Source organism: Dasypus novemcinctus, chromosome 12 (genome assembly GCF_030445035.2).
Source record: "Dasypus novemcinctus isolate mDasNov1 chromosome 12, mDasNov1.1.hap2, whole genome shotgun sequence".
Lineage (NCBI taxonomy): Eukaryota > Metazoa > Chordata > Mammalia > Cingulata > Dasypodidae > Dasypus > Dasypus novemcinctus.
Window position 1 is genome coordinate 34,011,625 of NC_080684.1, and position 17,781 is coordinate 34,029,405.

The following is a 17,781-nucleotide window of genomic DNA, read 5'->3' on the forward strand; positions in this document are numbered from 1 at the left end:
AAAATTATACAAAGCACTTTCTCTGATCATAATGGACTAAAATCAGAAATCAACCAGAGGCAGAAAAAGGGAAAATTCACGTGTGTGTGTGTGTATATATACATACATACATATATATATATATATACACACATATATATATATGGAGATTAAATAACACATTATCTAGTAATCAGTTGATCAAAGAAGAAATTTCAAGAGAAATCAATAAATATTTTGAGATAAATGACACAACATTTCAGAACTTTGAGAGGCAGTGAAGGTAGTGCTGAGAGGGAAATTTATTACCTTTGGTGCTTACATTAAAAAAGAAGAAAGAGCTAAAATCAATTACCTACTACAAAGCTGAAGGAACTAGAAAAAGAAAAGCAAAGTAATCCCAAAGCAAGGAGAAGGAATGAAATAACAAAGATCAGAGCAGAAATAAATGAAATTGAGAACAAAAAACAATAGCGAGAATTAACAAAACCAAAAGTTGGTTCTTCAAGAAGATTAACAAAATTGACAAACCCTTAGCTAGACTGTCCAAGAAAAGAAGAGAGAAGATGCAAATAAATGATATAAAAAATGAAAACAGGAACATTACTACTGAACCCACAGAAACAAGAGAGATAATAAGAGGATACTATAAACAACCTTATGCCAAAAATCTAGATAACGTAGATGAAATGGAAAAATTCCTAGGAACATACAACCTACACTGCCCCTAGAAAAAATAGAAGACCTCAACAAACCAATCACAGTAAAGAGACTGAAACAGTCATCAAACAGCTCCCTAAAATAAAAAGCCCAGGACCAGAGAATTTCACAGGAAAGTTCTACCAAGCATTCAAAGATTTATCTTACTCAAGTTCTTCCAAAAAATTGAACAAGAAGGAATGCTAACAAACTCATTCTATGAAGCCAATATCACCCTAATATCAAAGCCAGATAAAGATATTGTGAAAAAAGAAAATTATAGACCCATTTCTCAAGAATACAGATGCAAAAGTCCTCAATAAAATACTTGCTAATCGAATCCAACAACATTAAAAAAATTATTCATCATGATCAAGTGGGTTTTATACCAGGCATGCAAGTCAAGAAAATCAATCAGCATAATACACTACTTTAATAAATCAAAGAGAAAAATCTTATCAATTGATGCAGAAAAGGCATTTGACAAAATACAACATCATTTCTTGACAAAAAATACTACAAAAGATAGGAATTGAAGGAAACTTTCTCAACATGATTAAGGCCATATATGAAAAGCCCACCGCTAACATTGTACTCAACGGTGAAAAACTGAAAACTTTCCCATTGAAATCAGGGAAGAATGCCCACTGTCACCACTGTTGTTCAGTATAGAGTTAGAAGTTTTAGCTAGCACAATCAGGCAAGAAAGAGAACCCAAATTGGAAAGAAAGAAGTAAAACTTTCAGTATTCGCAGATGATATGATCTTATATCTAGAAAGTCCTGAAAAATCTACAACAAAGCTGCTAGCGCTAATAAATGATTTCAGTAGAGTGTCAGAATACAAGATCAATATGCAAAAATCAGTGATATTTCTATACAATTATAATGTGCAATCTGAGGAGGAAGCCAGGAAAAGAATTCCATTTACAATAGCAACTAAAAGAATCAAGTATTTAGGAATAAACTTAACCAAGAATGCAAAGCACTTATATTCAGAAGACTATAAAGCATTGCTAAAAGAAATTTTTAAAAGACCTAAATAGTTGGAAGAACGTTTTATGTTCATGGATTAAAAGACTAAATATTATCAAGATGTCAACTCTACCCAAATTTATATAGAGTTTCAAGGCAACCTCAATAAAAATTCCACCCGCACTTTTATAAACAAATGGAAAACACTAATATCAAATTTATCTGGAAGGGTAAGAGGCTCCAAATAGCCAGAAACATCTTAAAAAGAAGAAGTGAAGTTGGAGGACCCTCACTTCCAGACTTTAAATCATACTGCCTAGCTACAGTGGTTAAAACAGCATGGTATTGGCATAAAGATAGACACATAGACCAATGGAACTGAATTGATGGTTCAGAAAGAGACCTTCACATCTCTGGCCAAGTGATTTCTTTTTGTCTTTTTTTTCTTTTTAATGTTACATTTTTTAAAAATGAGGTCTCCATGTACCCCCACCCCCCTCACCCCACTCTTCCCATAACAACAACCTTCTCCATTATGATGGGACATTCATTGCACTTGGTGAATACATCTCTGAGCACTGCTGTACCACATGGCCAATGGACCACATTATAGTTTACACTCTCCCCCAGTCCAACCAGTGGGCCAGGGGAGGAGATACAATGTCCAGTAACTGTCCCTGGAGTACCACCCAGGGCAACTCCAAGTCCTGAAAATGCCCCCATATCACATCTCTTCTTCCCACTTCCTACCCTCAGCAGCTACCATGGTTACTTTCTCCACATCAATGCCACATTTTCTTCTATTACTAATCACAATAGTTCATGAATAGAGTATCAGTAAGTCCACTCTAATCCATACTCTATTCCTCCATCCTGTGGACCCTGGGATGGTTTTGTCCATTCCACCTCTATATCAAGAGGGGTCTTAGATTCCACATGGATGATGGATACAATTCTCCTGCTAGCAGTTGTAGGCACTCTTGGCTCCCTGGTGTGGTGGTTGGGGTAAGTCCAATAAACCAGAGTGTAGGAGTTGCAAGACTATTAAGGCTCAGGGCCTGGTTATCACGTGCACAGTTCAGAGATTCAGGTCCCCTAAGTATACCTTAAACCCTAGCACCAACCACAGGTCTGGCAAAAGTAACAGGAGAGGCTTGTGAACAAAGATCACATCTGAGTCCAACTCCATCACACTCAGGAACACAAATTCCCAAGTAGGGCCAACTGACATGGCACTGAACTCCATCTGCCATGTCCATAGGACCTGTGGGTCTCTGTAGCCCTCAGAAGAACCAATACCTAGGTTGTATCTACTTTAGCTATCTCTGGGACTCTGCTGAGGTGTACATAAGGGCGACCCCTCCGATGACCTCCCTGCTCTTTTTTGGAGACTCATAACCATATAAACTCATTTGTCCTTTCAGGCCAAGTGATTTTTAAGAAGCCTGTCAAACCCACCCAGCTAAGGCAGAACAGTCTATTCAATAAATGGTGCTGAGAGAAGTGGATATCCATAGCCAAAAGAAAGAAAGAAGACCCCTATCTCACACCTTATACAAAAATTAACTCAAAATAGATCAAAGACCTAAATGTAAGAGCAAGAATCATAAAGCTCCTAGAAGAAAATGTAGGGAAGCATCTTCAAGACCTGATGGTAGGTTGTAGACTCTTAAACCTTACACCGAAAGCACAAGCAACAAAAGAAAACATGGATAAATGGGATCTCCTCAAACTTAAACACTTCTGTGATTTAAAGGACTTCATCAAGAAGGTGAAAAGGCAACCCACTCAATGGAAGAAAATATTCAGAAACCACATATCTGATAAAGGTTTGATTTCCATGCTATTTAAAGAGATCATAAAACTCAACAATAAAAGAGCAAGGAGTCCAATTTTAAAACGGGCAAAAGTGTCTCGATTTAGCGGTGGAGTAGACATCATCATCCCAGGGTCCACAGGATGGAGGAATAAAATATGGATTAGAGTGGACTTACCAGTATTCTACTATAGAACTATTGTGATTCTAGCAATGGAAGAAATTATATCATTGATGTGGAGACAGTGGCCACAGTAGTTGCTGAGGGCAGACAGAGGGAAGAAGAGCTGTGATGTGGGGGCATTTTCGGAACTTGAAGTTGTTCTAAATGACATTGCAGGGACAGATGCTGGACATTATATATCCTGCCATAACCCACTGAATAGCCTGGAGAAAGAATAAACTACAATGTAAACTATAATCCATGTGATACAGCAGTGCTCCAAAATGTATTCACCAAATGCAATGAATGTGCCACAATGATGAAAGAGGTTGTTGATGTGGGAGGAGTGGGGGAATGTGATGTATACGGGAACCTCTTATATTTTTTAATATAACTTTTTTGTGTGACTTTTGTATGTTAAAAAAAAGACAATTAAAAAAAATAATAATGAAAGAAACATGAAAAATGGGAAAAGGTTTAAAAAGACATTTCTCATTAATATGAACTAAATATGATGAATAAACACAAGGAGTTAAAACCTAGAGTATAGGGAAACGGACTTGGCCCAGTGGTTAGGGCGTCTGTCTACCACACGGGAGGTCTGCGGTTCAAACCCCAGGCCTCCTTGACCCGTGTGGAGCTGGCCCATGCGCAGTGCTAATGCGCGCAAGGAGTGCCGTGCCACGCAGGGGTGTCCCCCGCGTAGGGGAGCCCCACGCAAGGAGTGCGCCCCTAAGGAGAGCCGCCCAGCGCGAAAGAAAGTGCAGCCTGCCCAGGAATGGCGCTGCCCACACTTCCCATGCCGCTGACGACAACAGAAGCAGACAAAGAAACAAGACGCAGCAAATAGACACAGAGAACAGACAACCAGGGGAAGGGGGGGAATTAAATAAATAAATAAATCTTTAAAAAAAAAAAAAAAACCTAGAGTATAGGTTATTAGGAGATAAGAGGAGGGTTGAGAAGAACTACTCATGCTTAATGTATTTAGAAGTTCTAATTAACTTGACTGTAAAAGTGTGGAAATGGATAGAGTTGATGGTAATGTATTATAGTAAATAGCAACTGGTTTATAAATGGGACTGTGGCTGAAATGGTAGTCTGGGGAAGAAAATGTGAATTGAAAGAAAGCTAGAGAATAATCTAGGGACTGAATAATAGTGAATCCAGAGGTGGGTGAGGATCGTGGTTGATGGTACAGATGCAAGGGTGTCCTTCTGTGAGCTAGAGCGGATGTACATCACTATGGCAAGGCACTGGGAATGTGGAGAAGCATGGGGAAAATACAACTGGAGTGACCTATGAACTGTGGTTAGCAGCAAAGCTATAATATTCTTGCATCACTGCCAAAGATGTACTGTGTTGATAATGAGGGGGTATGGAAAAAGTGTGCCAAATGTACGCTATGAACCATGTTTGGTGGTAACAGTCTGATGATATTATCTCATAATTAGTAACAAATATTCCACCACAATGGTGTGTTGTTGGTGAAGTGGTGTTGTATGGAAATTCTACATAAGTGCCTAATTGTTTTGTAAGTTTACAACCTCTCTGTAATAAAAATCTATTTTTAAAAAATAGGGTGGGTTGGGGGAAAAATACACCAAATGTGAGAAAGGGACTATAGTTAGTAGTAATATTTTGATGATGCTCTTGCATAGTTTGTAACAAATACTTCACAACGATGCAAGGTGTTGATGGAGGGGTGATGTATGGGACCCTGTAGGATGTTATGCATGTTATTTTGTTGTTTCACAACATTTACTATATACTTATTATTTATGCATGTTTAAGTATGAATGATATGCTCCAAAATATATATACTTTTCAAAAGGGAACAAAAATTAAAAGGCCCATGAATATCAAGGCAAGAAGAAATAACAAAAGTCAGAGCACCCATGGGGTCGTAAGCCAGGCAGACAAGCAGGCAGCCACCAGAGAAACGCAGTTATGAATAAGGCCAGGTGGCGGCACCCCTAGAAGAGCAGACGAAGGGGCAAGCGGGTTGTCCAGACAGCAGGCACGAGTCAGCGGCCGTCCAAGCCAGGAAGAGCCTGGGGCACAGGCCTTGGCAACTAAAGTAGCCTGTGCCTCGGCCAGAGCCTTTCCAGGCCCCCGGTCAGGGCAGGAACCAATCTCAGCCTGGAGCACAGGTGTTGGGGCTGCGGCTGTCCCTTCACCAGCTTCCTGTCTTTGTCACCAGGTCTCCTCCCAGCCAGGCCAGCAATTCTCTTTGTTCTGGGCCGTTTACAACGAGGGTTTTAATTAAGGCTCTTGCAGGTGGCGATGATGACAGCCTTGCTTCTTCAAGGCAGCCCCTGGCCTCTCACCGCCCAGCGCATCCTACCCCTTTGTGAGGCCCTGCCGGCGACGTGTGACCACGACCTGGCCACCTTGTCAGTACAGAGTGGGGGTGAGGATGGGGGGAGGCCGAGAAAGGGAGGGGCTTCCTGCCACCAGACGCTCCCCGTTCCTTTCACCCTCCCCACAACCCAGCAGGGCATGGGTCGCCATTCGTATTTTACAAATAAGGGAACGGAGGAAACATACCTTGCTCCAGATCACAAAACTAGTAAGTGGCAGAGCTGGGCTTCAGATGATGTCTTTTTATCTCCAGAGTCCGCACTGCCACCATCTCCCGTCAGGACAGAGACCTGGGCACAACCTGGCTCCCCCCACCCATCCACACAGAGGCCCTCAGTGAAGGGGTCCCGGGCGACGCCGAGGACTCTGGGTCGAGACAGAAGGCAGCGGAGCAGTTACCAGGGGCGCCGATAGAGAAACGCTTCGTGGAGGATTCACTGCCTGGCGTCTCTCCGCGTTTTCCCAAAAAATAAATCTCACGTAATCATTGGGCACGTATTGAGAACCTTCCAGGGGCTCGCCAGTGCCAGGGTTAAGAGGAGACGAGAGAAAAACACGCTTGTCTCTTGGATGCCTGGCCGCTGTTTGACCCAGCGGAGGCGTAGCCTGTGGGCGTACCGGCCAGCCAAGGCGCCCACTGAGGTGCTCCAAAAACCCCACCAGCCGTTCAGCAATCAGACACCCGAACCCCAAGCCTCGCCCCTTGCGTGGCCCTCGCACCAGAAGTCCTCTCCTATGCCCACCCCCTCAGACACCCCACCCCGGGCCCGAAGTCAGTGGGAATCTGCCCCGAGGGCCGAGAGGAAGGCTCGGGAGCCCTTTCCGTGGGGACTCCCTCATAGACTTGCACAGCACCGTCCTCTGCCCTTCCTCAGGCCCCCCCACCAAACAGGCCCCTCCCCCATATCCCAAGACCCCCACTGTCCTGGACGACTGGTCTGCTCGCCCTGAGCAGGAACGGGGAGGGCAAGAGGCGAGGGTGCCGGCAGGAGGCACGGAGGGCTGGTCAGCGCTTGGCTGTGGCCGGGTCAGGAAGCAGGTCCTCAGCGAGTCACCCTCAGGCAGAGGCCGTCAGGAGGCACGCGTGGGGTGCTGACGTGGAAGGGGTTATGGGCCCGTGGGCCAGGGAAGACCCCCGCTCGTCCCTCGTGCAGCCACCAGAACCATGACTCGTCCCAGCCCAAAGGGGTGAGGGGGCGCATTGGGAGAGCTTGGCTTTAGGAAGAAGCCGTGCTGTCCCCACCCCTCTCTCACGCGGTGGGTCTCAGAGGAGAGGGAGCGATGGCATTTCAGGGCTCCAGATGGCACCCACCCCCCCACCCCCCCAGGACCCTTCTTCTTCCCCAGTGGGCACCTACACACCAAGATTCCGTCACTGAGCTTCCCTGCGGGGACCCTGAGGGACCCCCACTCAGCCTGAGCACTGTGGGGGCCTCCCCTCTACCTGTGATTCTCTCCCTGCCCGAGGGGCCGAGTGCCGGCAGCCCCTTGTGCGTGCCACCCCCTCCCACCTCCACACACCCACGTCTCTGCTGGGTCCCCAGAGCCAGAGGGGCTCTAATAAGCATTTACGGAATGAACGAATGAATAAATGAATGCACATAGCCTCTCTTGCCAACCCTGTCCCCATGCCACCCCAATCCTCAAACCACTTTCTTCTAAGAAGCCTTCCCTGGTTAAGCCCTGTGGTTGGGGGGTGTTGCATACCCCCACCCCTACTCCCTATCCCACTGGCAATGATGCCCAGAGCTCCAAGGAACTGCCCTGGTTCTGTACCTAACTCTGTGACTCAGTTTCTCTCATGTCCCAGCTGGTATCCCATGGCTTCTGTCATCCTAAGAATACCCAAAGTGCAGGGACCATGCCGCCCCACCCCCAAATCCCTACCCCTACTCCTTCCTACCTCTGACCAGACTTCCGGGCAGGAATGAGATAAGAGAAGTTGCCCTTGACCGTGAATAACGGAACATGCTTTGCACATGGAGAGAAGGCAAGGAAGCCGGGAAGAGGCTGCTCAGGACATAGCCCCTTCCTCGGCGCAGGCCACCCTGAGGCCAGGTCATAGCCCCACAACCTCGAATCCCAGCTCTGTCCCTTCCAGAGAAAGTTTCAGAGAACAAGCTCGACCCAAGGTCACCACACCCATGTCCTGCACCCAGAGCTTGGAATCCAGCTGATGTGTTCAAGAACCCCTCTCCCTTCTCCATTTTCCGTGACAATGGCATTGGGAGAGGTAATGATGAAGCCCATAAAGGGCTTTGAAGATGAAACAGGGCCTGTGGCCAGGAATTGTTGACCCAACCATACTGAAGAGGCTAGCTCTTAAAGGCCAGGGTGATGCCAAGCCAATAAAACGCAGCTATTGTCTGTCTCTCTGCTGCCCCCCTGTAAGGCCAGCTGTCCCTGGTGTATAAAAGGGCCTGCCACCACCCAGGGAGCACAGTCCTTTGGCTCTCTCCTCTGCCAACTTCTCCGGTGTTTAGAGACCTCCCCGCCTCCATCATGACCTGTGGATCTTACTGTGCTGGCAGCGCCTTCAGCTGCGCCTCGGCCTGCGGGCCCCGGCCTGGCCGCTGCTGCGTCACCGCCGCCCCCTACCGCGGCGTCTCCTGCTACCGCGGCCTCACTGGGGCCTTCGGCAGCCGCAGCGTCTGCGGGGGCTTCCGCGCCGGCTCGTGCGGCCGCAGCTTCGGCTACCGCTCGGGCGGCGTGTGCGGGCCCAGCGCCCCCTGCATCACCAGCGTGTCGGTCAACGAGAGCCTCCTGGCACCCCTCAACCTGGAGATCGACCCCAGCGCGCAGGGCGTGAAGCACCAGGAGAAGGAGCAGATCAAGGGCCTCAACAGCAGGTTTGCTGCCTTCATCGACAAGGTGAGTGCTTGATCACACCCTTCCTGAATCCCCACCCCTATGCACAGCCAGAGCTGGACATTGAAGGGGTAGTCCGAGGTGGGCACTTGCCCATGGAAGCTCCCAGTCTGAAAGACAAAGTAGTCCTGTCCATCTAGGACACAGACAGAAGGACAAGAATAGGATCAGAGGCTCCCAGTTTGATGGGGAAGAAAAAATGAAAATAAAACCTCAGCAGAGCTGGGGCAGAGCTACAGCCTTTAGTGCTTTGAGATAATATCCTTGGCTTGAACAAGGTAGAAGAAGCCTCCTGAGCCGAGCGCCGACGAGTAGGTGTTAAATGAAGCCAATGCAGTGCTCACATGGCAAGGAGGTGTTCCCTGCGTCGAGGGCAGGGCTGGTGAGCTAGCGACTCCTGGCGGGGAATCTAGTGGATCCCTCCGAGGAGTTTCTATACCATATGGTACTTGGTCACTGATGGTGGAGCAGGGACCACTGCGGTTTGTCCAAGCCACTGTCCTGGAGGCTGGGACCCAGGGCTGAGCAATCGACACCGTCTCCATTCTTGTGGGCCTCCTGGGGAGCCAGGAAGTATGTGGTCTGGACAGAGTTGCCAGATGTCAGTGTCCAGCTGAAGTCCACAGCTGTCTCCCCCACTGATCCAGGTGTGAGGGGCTGGGGCAAGGGCAGAGGGAGAGGCCGCCAGAGCCAACCTGGAGAGACACCCACCAAGAAGGACAAAGAGAAAACAATTTAAAAACCTTTGAAAAACAAAATCGGTCTGAAACTCCAAACAGCATGAGAGGCCAAACTTACCATGAGAAAGGACCAACTGGGGCAGAGCAAAGTTATTAAACAAAGGGATCTGGGGCAGGGCGCAGACCAACCTCACGGCAGGGGGGGTGGATGTGAAATCTTCCTGGAGGCCCGAAAGTCTACGATTACCACACTCAGCTAAGATGGAGTTGAAGAAGGACAACCACCACACCATGGAGCCTAGAGTGATTACAACTGAAAGTGGGAGGATTGCATCCAGCATCCATGTGGAATCTGAGCCTCCTCTTGACATAGAGGTGCAATGGACACAACCAATCCAAGGTCCACATAGAAGAGGTGGCATTGGATTGGGAAAAGTGGACATGGTGGACGATGGGTATGGGGAAAGGCAGGAAGAGATGAGAGGTGGAGGCGTCTTTGGGACATGGAGCTGCCCTGGATGGTGCCTCAGAGGTAATCACTGGACATTGTGAATCCTCACAGGGCCCACTGGATGGAATGGAGGAGAGTATGGGCCATGATGTGGACCATTGTCTATGAGGTGCAGAGGTGCCCAAAGATGTACTTACCAAATCCAATGGATGTGTCATGATGATGGGAACGAGTGTTGTTGGGGGGGAGAGGGGGGGTGGGGGGGTGGGGTTGAATGGGACCTCACATATATATATTTTTAATGTAATATTATTACAAAGTCAATAAAAATAAAAAATAAAAAAAAAAGAGTGAAAGCGGAAACCCCCGTGGGGCAGCAGCCAGGGACTGAGTTCCTCCTCTGCCATTATTAAATCCTGGGCAGTCAGGGAACCTCCCTGAACCTCCGTTTCCTCCTCTGTAAAAAAAGAGGGGATTGGAATGCAGGGCAACTATTACTCTAATTGCGTTGCTGTCGTAGGAGTTAAATAATTGGCGCATGCTTCCTTTTTCGACTTTCATAGTCGTCCTCTCTAAAAAGATCAAACTGTTGGCTTTCGTGTTGACAATAGCACCCGACGGCATGGAGTGCCAGGTGCTTTCCTGTACAAAGCTCCCTTGATGCTCACAGGAACCCTGGGAGGTGAGCGGTCACCTCCCCACTTTAAGCGCTCTGCCCACCGCCCATTGGTAACAAGTGGCAACAGAGACCAGACGCAGGCTGGCTTGGCGTGCTTTCTGTGACACCGTGGCGCTTGCTTTAGAAGAGATGGAAGGTGGCTTCCAGGGGTGAAACGACTGAGCCTGGGGTGGTTTTGAGAAAGGTGACCCGAGCTCGGCAGGGAGAACACTGGGCAGAGCGTGTGGGACCCGCAGTTCCTGGCGCGGGGGCTCCCTCCTGCCCTCCGGTCTTGCAAAAAGAGATGCTCAGGCTCTGCCTCTGGGCGGCAGGTGCGCTTCCTGGAGCAGCAGAACAAGCTCCTGGAGACCAAGTGGCAGTTCTACCAGAACCGCAAGTGCTGCGAGAGCAACCTGGAGCCGCTCTTCAACGGCTACATCGAGACACTGAGGCGCGAGGCCGAGTGCGTGGAGGCCGACGGCGCGAGGCTGGCCTCCGAGCTGAACCACGTGCAGGAGACCCTGGAGGGCTACAAGAAGAGGTGAGTGGGTGGGGAATGATGTTTGGAGAAAACAAATGGGATTAAGTTAAAGTTGGATGGAGTAGACCAGGGAGGAACCTCCAATAGGAAGAAAAGGGCAATAGCAGCTTGGAGGAGAAAATGGAAAAACTGATCTTTTCTGGGCTGGAAGGATTAACATTGGAGAGATTCTGAGCTGTCCCAGATGCTCTTCATCACAGTGGGTTTGTTTCAATAATTTATCCTTCATTGAGCATCTACTATAGCATCTACATAGCATCTACTATGGGCATTAGGCCCTGGGATTGGGAAAGAAGAAGAAGAAAGGAGGTGGGGAAAGGGGTTGGGTGGCACATGAACCAGGGCAGGTACATCCCAGAAGCAGAGGGGTCGCCTACACAAAAGTGGACCACATCAGGAACAAGAGCCCCAAAAACAGGGAGCACACTGGGTGACCGGTCAGTTCGAGTGTCCAGAGGAAAGGGATGGCCCCAAGGTCCCTTCTAGGCCAGCACTTCCTTGCTTCTGCGACCACTTCTTAAAGACCAAACCCTGGAACCTGTTCGTCCGGGCCTTCTTGCTCTCCTTTCTCCCCTAATCCCAGCCTACTGAAGTTGTAGCCACTGAGCCACGTCCCCTTTGTCCCCAGGTATGAAGAGGAGGTGGCACTAAGGGCCACCGCTGAGAATGAATTTGTGGCCCTGAAGAAGGTGAGTGACCCAAGAACACTCAGGTGCCAAGCCGTCATTAAAAGTGACCCATTTTACACTAGATCCTAAGTCTTAGTGAGACTCTAAGGCAGGGGTTCTTAACCTTTTTTATTCTACGGACTCCTTTGCCAGTCAGGTGAAAACCACAGACCCCTTCTCAGAATGTAGCAGCAGATCGTTTTATGACATTCAACTCGTGCCAGGTCTGACAGCTACCATACTTTCAAAGTATAGATAAGTGTAAGCGATTTTTTTTTTTAAAGATTTATTTTTAATTAATCTCTCTCCCCTTCCTCGCCCCTCCCCCCAGTTGTCTGCTCTCTCTGCCCATTCGCTGTGTGTTCTTCTGAGTCCACTTGTATTCTTGTCAGCGGCACCCAGAATCTGTGTCTTTTTGTTGCATCATCTTGCTGCATCAGCTCTCTGTGTTTGCGGCCCCACTCCTGGGCAGGCTGCACTTTTTCATGCTGGGAAGCTCTCCTTACGGAGTGCACTCCTTGTGTGTGGGGTTCCCCTATACGAGGGACACCCCTGCATGGCACAGCACTCCTTGTGCCCATCAGCACTGTGCATGGACCAGCTCACCACATGGGTCAGGAGGCCCTGGAGATCAAACCCTGGACCTCCCATGTGGTAGGCGGAAGCCCTATCCATTGGGCCATATCCGCTTCCTGTAAGTGAATTTTTGAGATATGCAACAACTGTAATGTGATATGAAATGAGAACTACTATAATTTATTGCTGACATTCCTAAGTGAAGGAGATGCTAGAGTTTAGTTAGAGGTCAGAGAAAATAAAGATAGTAAGTTGATTTTTTTCAATTCAGGCTCACAGACCACCTGAAATCCTTCCACGGACCCCTGATTAAGACTTGGGTTCTAGAGGGGTCACCCCACAGGTGCTGGGGAAGAACCTGCAGGTCCCCGGGTCCCCCCTTGCCCAGACCTGCCTCTTGCTCTCGCACTGCTTAAAGGTCCCCACCAGGCCCTGGAAGGAGCAGCTCAGGAGGGCTTCCGGGGAGGCTGCTCAGCCTGAGCGCCCCTCCCTGGTGGGAAAGAGAGCGTGTGCTGTCCCCCAGTGAGACCCTGGGCCCCCTGTCCCTTTAGGACGTGGACTGCGCCTACCTGCACAAGTCAGACCAGGAGGCCAACGCAGAGGCCCTGACCCAGGAGATCGACTTCCTGCGCCGGCTCTACGAGGAGGTGAGGGGCACGGGGCAGCGGGGCCACGAGGGGGTGTGAGCCGCACGCCGCAGGGCTGGCCGCCGTCACCGCTGCTGGGCTCCCGGGGGTGGGCGAGGGGAGCAGCCCAGGCAGCAGCGCAGAGCCCAGGGCCCTTCTTGGTTCCCATGACGACGGTTATCACCAAGAGCTCAACTCTGGTCCTGGACCCCCCCCGTGGATTAAAACAGGGGGCACTGGAGAAGCGAGCAGGGAAGGGCTGAGAGGTGGGCTCAGGGCGGGGGGCTCTGGTCTGAAGGAAGCTCCGGCCACCCTTCCACCCCCACCAGGAGATGCGCGTCCTCCACTCCCACATCTCAGACACCTCGGTCATTGTCAAGATGGACAACAGCCGGGACCTGAACATGGACTCCATCGTGGCCGAGATCAAGGCTCAGTACGACGACATCGCCAGCCGCAGCCGGGCTGAGGCCGAGGCCTGGTACCGCAGCAAGGTGAGCGAGTGGCCCAGGACACGTTTTTTCTAGATGTGGAGCTGGGAGCGAGGCAGAGTGTATACTAGAAACGGCTTCTGTTGTCTGGGGATTCTGTTGCTGAAGATGATTGTGCAGAGTCCTTTTAGGGATGTGTAGGTAAAGGCAGACAGCAGGTTGGGTTGGCCTGAGCAGGACTGCTACGTGTCGTTGAGCAGGCTGAGCACTGCATAACCTGCACAATTATGTGTGGTGTCCTGCATGGTTGGGATGTTCCATCCTGTGCCCCACGAGCATCTCTGCCTCTCCCCAGTGCGAGGAGATGAAGGCCACGGTGATCCGCCACGGGGAGACCCTGCGCCGCACCAAGGAGGAGATCAACGAGCTGAACCGCATGATCCAGAGGCTGACGGCCGAGGTGGAGAATGCCAAGTGCCAGGTATGCGTCTGTTGTGTCCACGACCAGAGTGGCTGGGGGCTTACCCAGGGCCACACAACCGGTGTGTGCACAATCTGGAAATCCCATTCATTCTCCAGCCCATTTACCTGACTTGAGTCCCTGGTTTTCTCAGGGCAACCCGGAAGACATAGGCAAGTAGGCCCTTTTGCTGGGGTCTTCCCAGCCAGGTGGGAGAGACTGGACAAGTCCAGAGGCCAGATAGAAGCCCTAAGACCATTACCTTCTTTATTCTTTCTGGGACCCCAGAATGCCAAGCTGGAGGCCGCGGTGACCCAGTCTGAGCAGCAGGGCGAGGCGGCCCTCGCCGACGCCAAGGCCAAGCTGGCGGGGCTGGAGGGCGCCCTGCAGAAGGCCAAGCAGGACATGGCCTGCCTGCTCAAGGAGTACCAGGAGGTGATGAACTCCAAGCTGGGCCTGGACGTCGAGATCGCCACCTACCGGCGCCTGCTGGAGGGCGAGGAGCACAGGTGGGCTGCAAGCCAGCTGCTTGCACAGACACAGCTCCCTTGATCCCTGCATATCTCCAACTCAGTCTAAAAACTGGCCCCATCTAGACTCTTAATTTTGTTGATCCAGTCTCAGAGGACTGGATCGCAGACAGAGGAGAAACCAAGGCCAGTGCCACTACAGTGTCCAGAGTCCCAGAGAGCATAGGCCCTGCCAGGATTTGAACCTAGGTATCCTGCCTCTCAGTCCAAAACATCCTCACTCTTCCAAGATCCACTCCCCACTTGGTTCCTAGGAAATCACCCTGCCTAGGGTGGCCAGACTCTGACCCTAGCCTCACGCAACTGCCCGAGAGCACCTTCCCTTCCCTAAAGCTGAGCTCATCCAGGTCTGTCAGATATCGTTGTTCAGTCTGTGCACTGCTTAAAAAGGCAGCCAGCTGGAGGGCAAACCGAGCTGAAATCCAGCCATACTCTGCTTGCCAGAATAGTGTGGCCTGGCATGGCTGCAGCTGCCTGAAAAGGCACCTTTTTCTAAGTCACACAATGGCATAAACATAGACCAGAAATAGCCTTGAGATGGCCCGTTTCAGTGGCCAGGTGAAATTTGAGAATCTCTTTCTGACCTTTCTTCTCTTTCTCCTTTCTCACCTTCTCTCCACTCAGGCTGTGTGAAGGTGTGGGAGCCGTGAATGTCTGTAAGTAGCTTGAGCCCTGAAAAGGAAAAATTTAGATGGGGCAACAACAAGGATTCCTGGCTATGAGCGTATAGAGACACTGGGCGGGGTGTTTCCAACAATTGCCCCAGTAGAAGGGAGTCGGTCGTTTGTGCAGCAGGAGAGACTGGGGTTGGCTTGCAGGAGAAACCTCATAGCGTGACTGGGGTTGGAGAGGGAAGGAGAATCAAATGTCTGGGCCGGTAGGGACGGCAGATGTTGCTCCGTACAATCCCCACCTCGTGTAGACGAGGAAACTGCGGCCCAAGGCTTGAGAGAGAACCAGGAGCAGAAGCCAGGTCTCCTGACTCGCAGGCTGGCGCGCCCTCCGCGCCTTCAGAACCAGAACCGCAGCCTCCGCGTCCTTCCCTGGAGGGCTGGACGAGTCAGCGGCCGCCGGGAGGTGGCGGGACACGTGGGCCCCAGCAGACCTCCTGACCCTCTCCTCCTCCCGCAGCCGTCAGCAGCTCCCGCGGCGGGGTGGCCTGCGGCGACCTCTTCGTGTCGGGCTCCCGGCCTGTGACGGGCAGCGTCTGCAGCGCCCCCTGCGGCGGGAACCTGGTAGTGAGCACCGGGGCCTGCGCTCCCTGCGGCCAGCTCAGCACCCGCGGCGGTTCCTGCCGCCCCAGGAGGTGTTAGGCTGCCCCGCCCGAGCCAGGGAAGCCCGCCAACCTGCCAGACACCGCCACCCCGCCCCAGCTGAGCAGCCCGGCGCCTCGGTAGCTTTCCCCGCGTGTTCTGAGAATACACCACCCAGCTCCTGTCCTTCGGCCCCTCATCCTGTCCTGGAAAGGGGCCTGCTGCCTGGGAATGGACCCCATGCCTTCCCTCCTGGAGACCCTCCCAGGAAGAAGGGCTCTCCTTCCCTAAAGGAGCACTGCCCACCTGTCCTGTCTTCTCCCACCCCCCACGCCTCGCTGGCCTCTTGTCTCCCAATTTTCTAATAAAGTGGGGACCTGCTTTCTGTGCTACAATGTCTTGCTTTCTTAAAGTGAGCCCGAGGTCCACCGACTAGTGGGAACCGCAGCCCGGCAAGATGGCCTGAGACTAGGGTCCCTCTGGCCTGTCCTCAGCCTGGACACCTGCAGGCCCTGCCCCCAAATAGCACCCTCTGCCCCCAGCCAGGGCAGGGCTGACAGCGCTCACGGCACCCCCCACCTAAGTCGCACCTGCTGGCCTGGGGTATTCTGGGGTCTTGTTCCTCCAAGCGGTTCTGCAGGGAACCAGAGGGAGGCCAGATCTGCCGGAAGGCAACGTGTACATGGTGTGTGTGTGGTTTGGCCCCGCACACACCACTTGCATTTGCGGCACTCGCTCGCTCTGCCCCCGCCCACCACACGCGCCCCATGTGTGGGTCTGGGCCCCGCCTCGCCCGTTCCCGTTGTCCTGCCCTGCCGTCTGTCAAACATGGGGAGATGAGGCCCTTGCTGCCCACGCACACCCCAGCCTCCTCCCCACCTCCCTGCACACACAGCCTTCTCAAAAGTCCTGGAGCTGGTAAGAGGACACGGTCCACGCTCCTGGCTCCCCCGCACGCTGCCTCATCCCCTCACACCTCCAAGCTTCAATCCCAAGGCTCAGATGGCTCCAGTGCCCCCACCACGGCTCACCTCCTGCTCCCCTGCTCTGGAGCACTCTCGGGAGGCCGACTGTGAGAAGCCCCTGACCCCACTCTCAAAGAACAAGGCCTGGGCTCGTCCATCCGAGGCCCCAGCCCGGCTCCTGGCCGGGCAGCTCGTCTCCCTCCTCCCTGGCCCTCCGCATTCCCCGCTCTGCCCAGCCCTACCCCTGCGCCCTCGCTGAACACCCTCCTCCAGCCCCTCCCCACCTCGCCCAGCTCTCCTGGGAGGACCCCGCCCCTTTCCCTCGCCCCTCCCAGAGCCTCCAGGCCCCCTAGGGCCCTGCAGGCTCCACACCCAGGTCCCCTCTGTCCCCTGTCACCTGCTCTCCCTCCCACTTCCTGGCCCCTGAGTCTTGGGTCCCTCACACCAGCTCCCCCAGGCCAGCCTCCCAGCAACTCGGAGCACCTCCCATGGGTCCTGCTCCCCGGCTCAACCCCTGCCCCACACGACCTCCCCTCCTACCCTGAAGAACCCTGGGGCCCTTCTCCCGCCTCTGCAGGTCTCCCTGGGAAGTCGGGACCCCCCACCCCCTGGTTAAGAGCCTCCCACCATGTGCAGCGTCCTGGTGCCTCTCCCCCGGCCAGGATCGCACACCCCAACTTTAGGCCCTACCGCGGACCCCCACCGGAGAGGCCTGGAGACCTGCACACCCGCCAGACCCCCAGGCTTCACTCACTGCCCCCCACCCTCACAACCCCACCGTGGGCATGGCTGTGTTGGGCAAACCAGAGCCTACGTGTATACGTTCCTGCATCGTCTCCCTCAAAACCAGCTCACCCACGTGCCTTCCTTCTCTACCTCCTAAACACCTTCGCAAGCCATCTCTCCCTCCTCCCCCCACTGCTCCTCCCCACGCTCTGGCCTCCACCGTCTTAGCTGCAGTTCTCCCTCCAGTCCTCTCCACAGCAGCTCCAAGAGAGCGCTTTGTAAATCACCAGTCTGCTCTTTCAGGGGTTCCCACTGCTTTTAAACATGATTAACCCATCCCATTGCCCACCCAC

General features: G+C 52.1%; 1 protein-coding gene across 1 annotated transcript; it reads left to right on the forward strand.

Moving 5' to 3' along the window:
- The first annotated feature begins 8,497 nt into the window (after nt 1-8,497).
- On the forward strand, nt 8,498-15,797 carry LOC101417720 (keratin, type II cuticular Hb1-like). Its single transcript, XM_004460950.1, has 9 exons — nt 8,498-8,866; nt 10,985-11,193; nt 11,822-11,882; nt 12,989-13,084; nt 13,393-13,557; nt 13,850-13,975; nt 14,243-14,463; nt 15,109-15,140; nt 15,616-15,797. The coding sequence occupies exons 1-9, from the start codon at nt 8,498-8,500 to the stop codon at nt 15,795-15,797; spliced, it is 1,461 nt and encodes a 486-aa protein (XP_004461007.1).
- Nucleotides 15,798-17,781: the final 1,984 nt, after the last annotated feature.

Excerpts from the sequence above, each read along its gene's own strand:
- LOC101417720 (XM_004460950.1), top strand. The coding sequence starts at position 8,498 with ATGACCTGTGGATCTTACTGTGCTGGCAGCGCCTTCAGCTGCGCCTCG. Across the intron at positions 8,867-10,984 it reads TTGCTGCCTTCATCGACAAG|GTGCGCTTCCTGGAGCAGCA; the intron begins GTGAGTGCTTGA and ends TCTGGGCGGCAG. Across the intron at positions 14,464-15,108 it reads CTGGAGGGCGAGGAGCACAG|GCTGTGTGAAGGTGTGGGAG; the intron begins GTGGGCTGCAAG and ends CTCTCCACTCAG.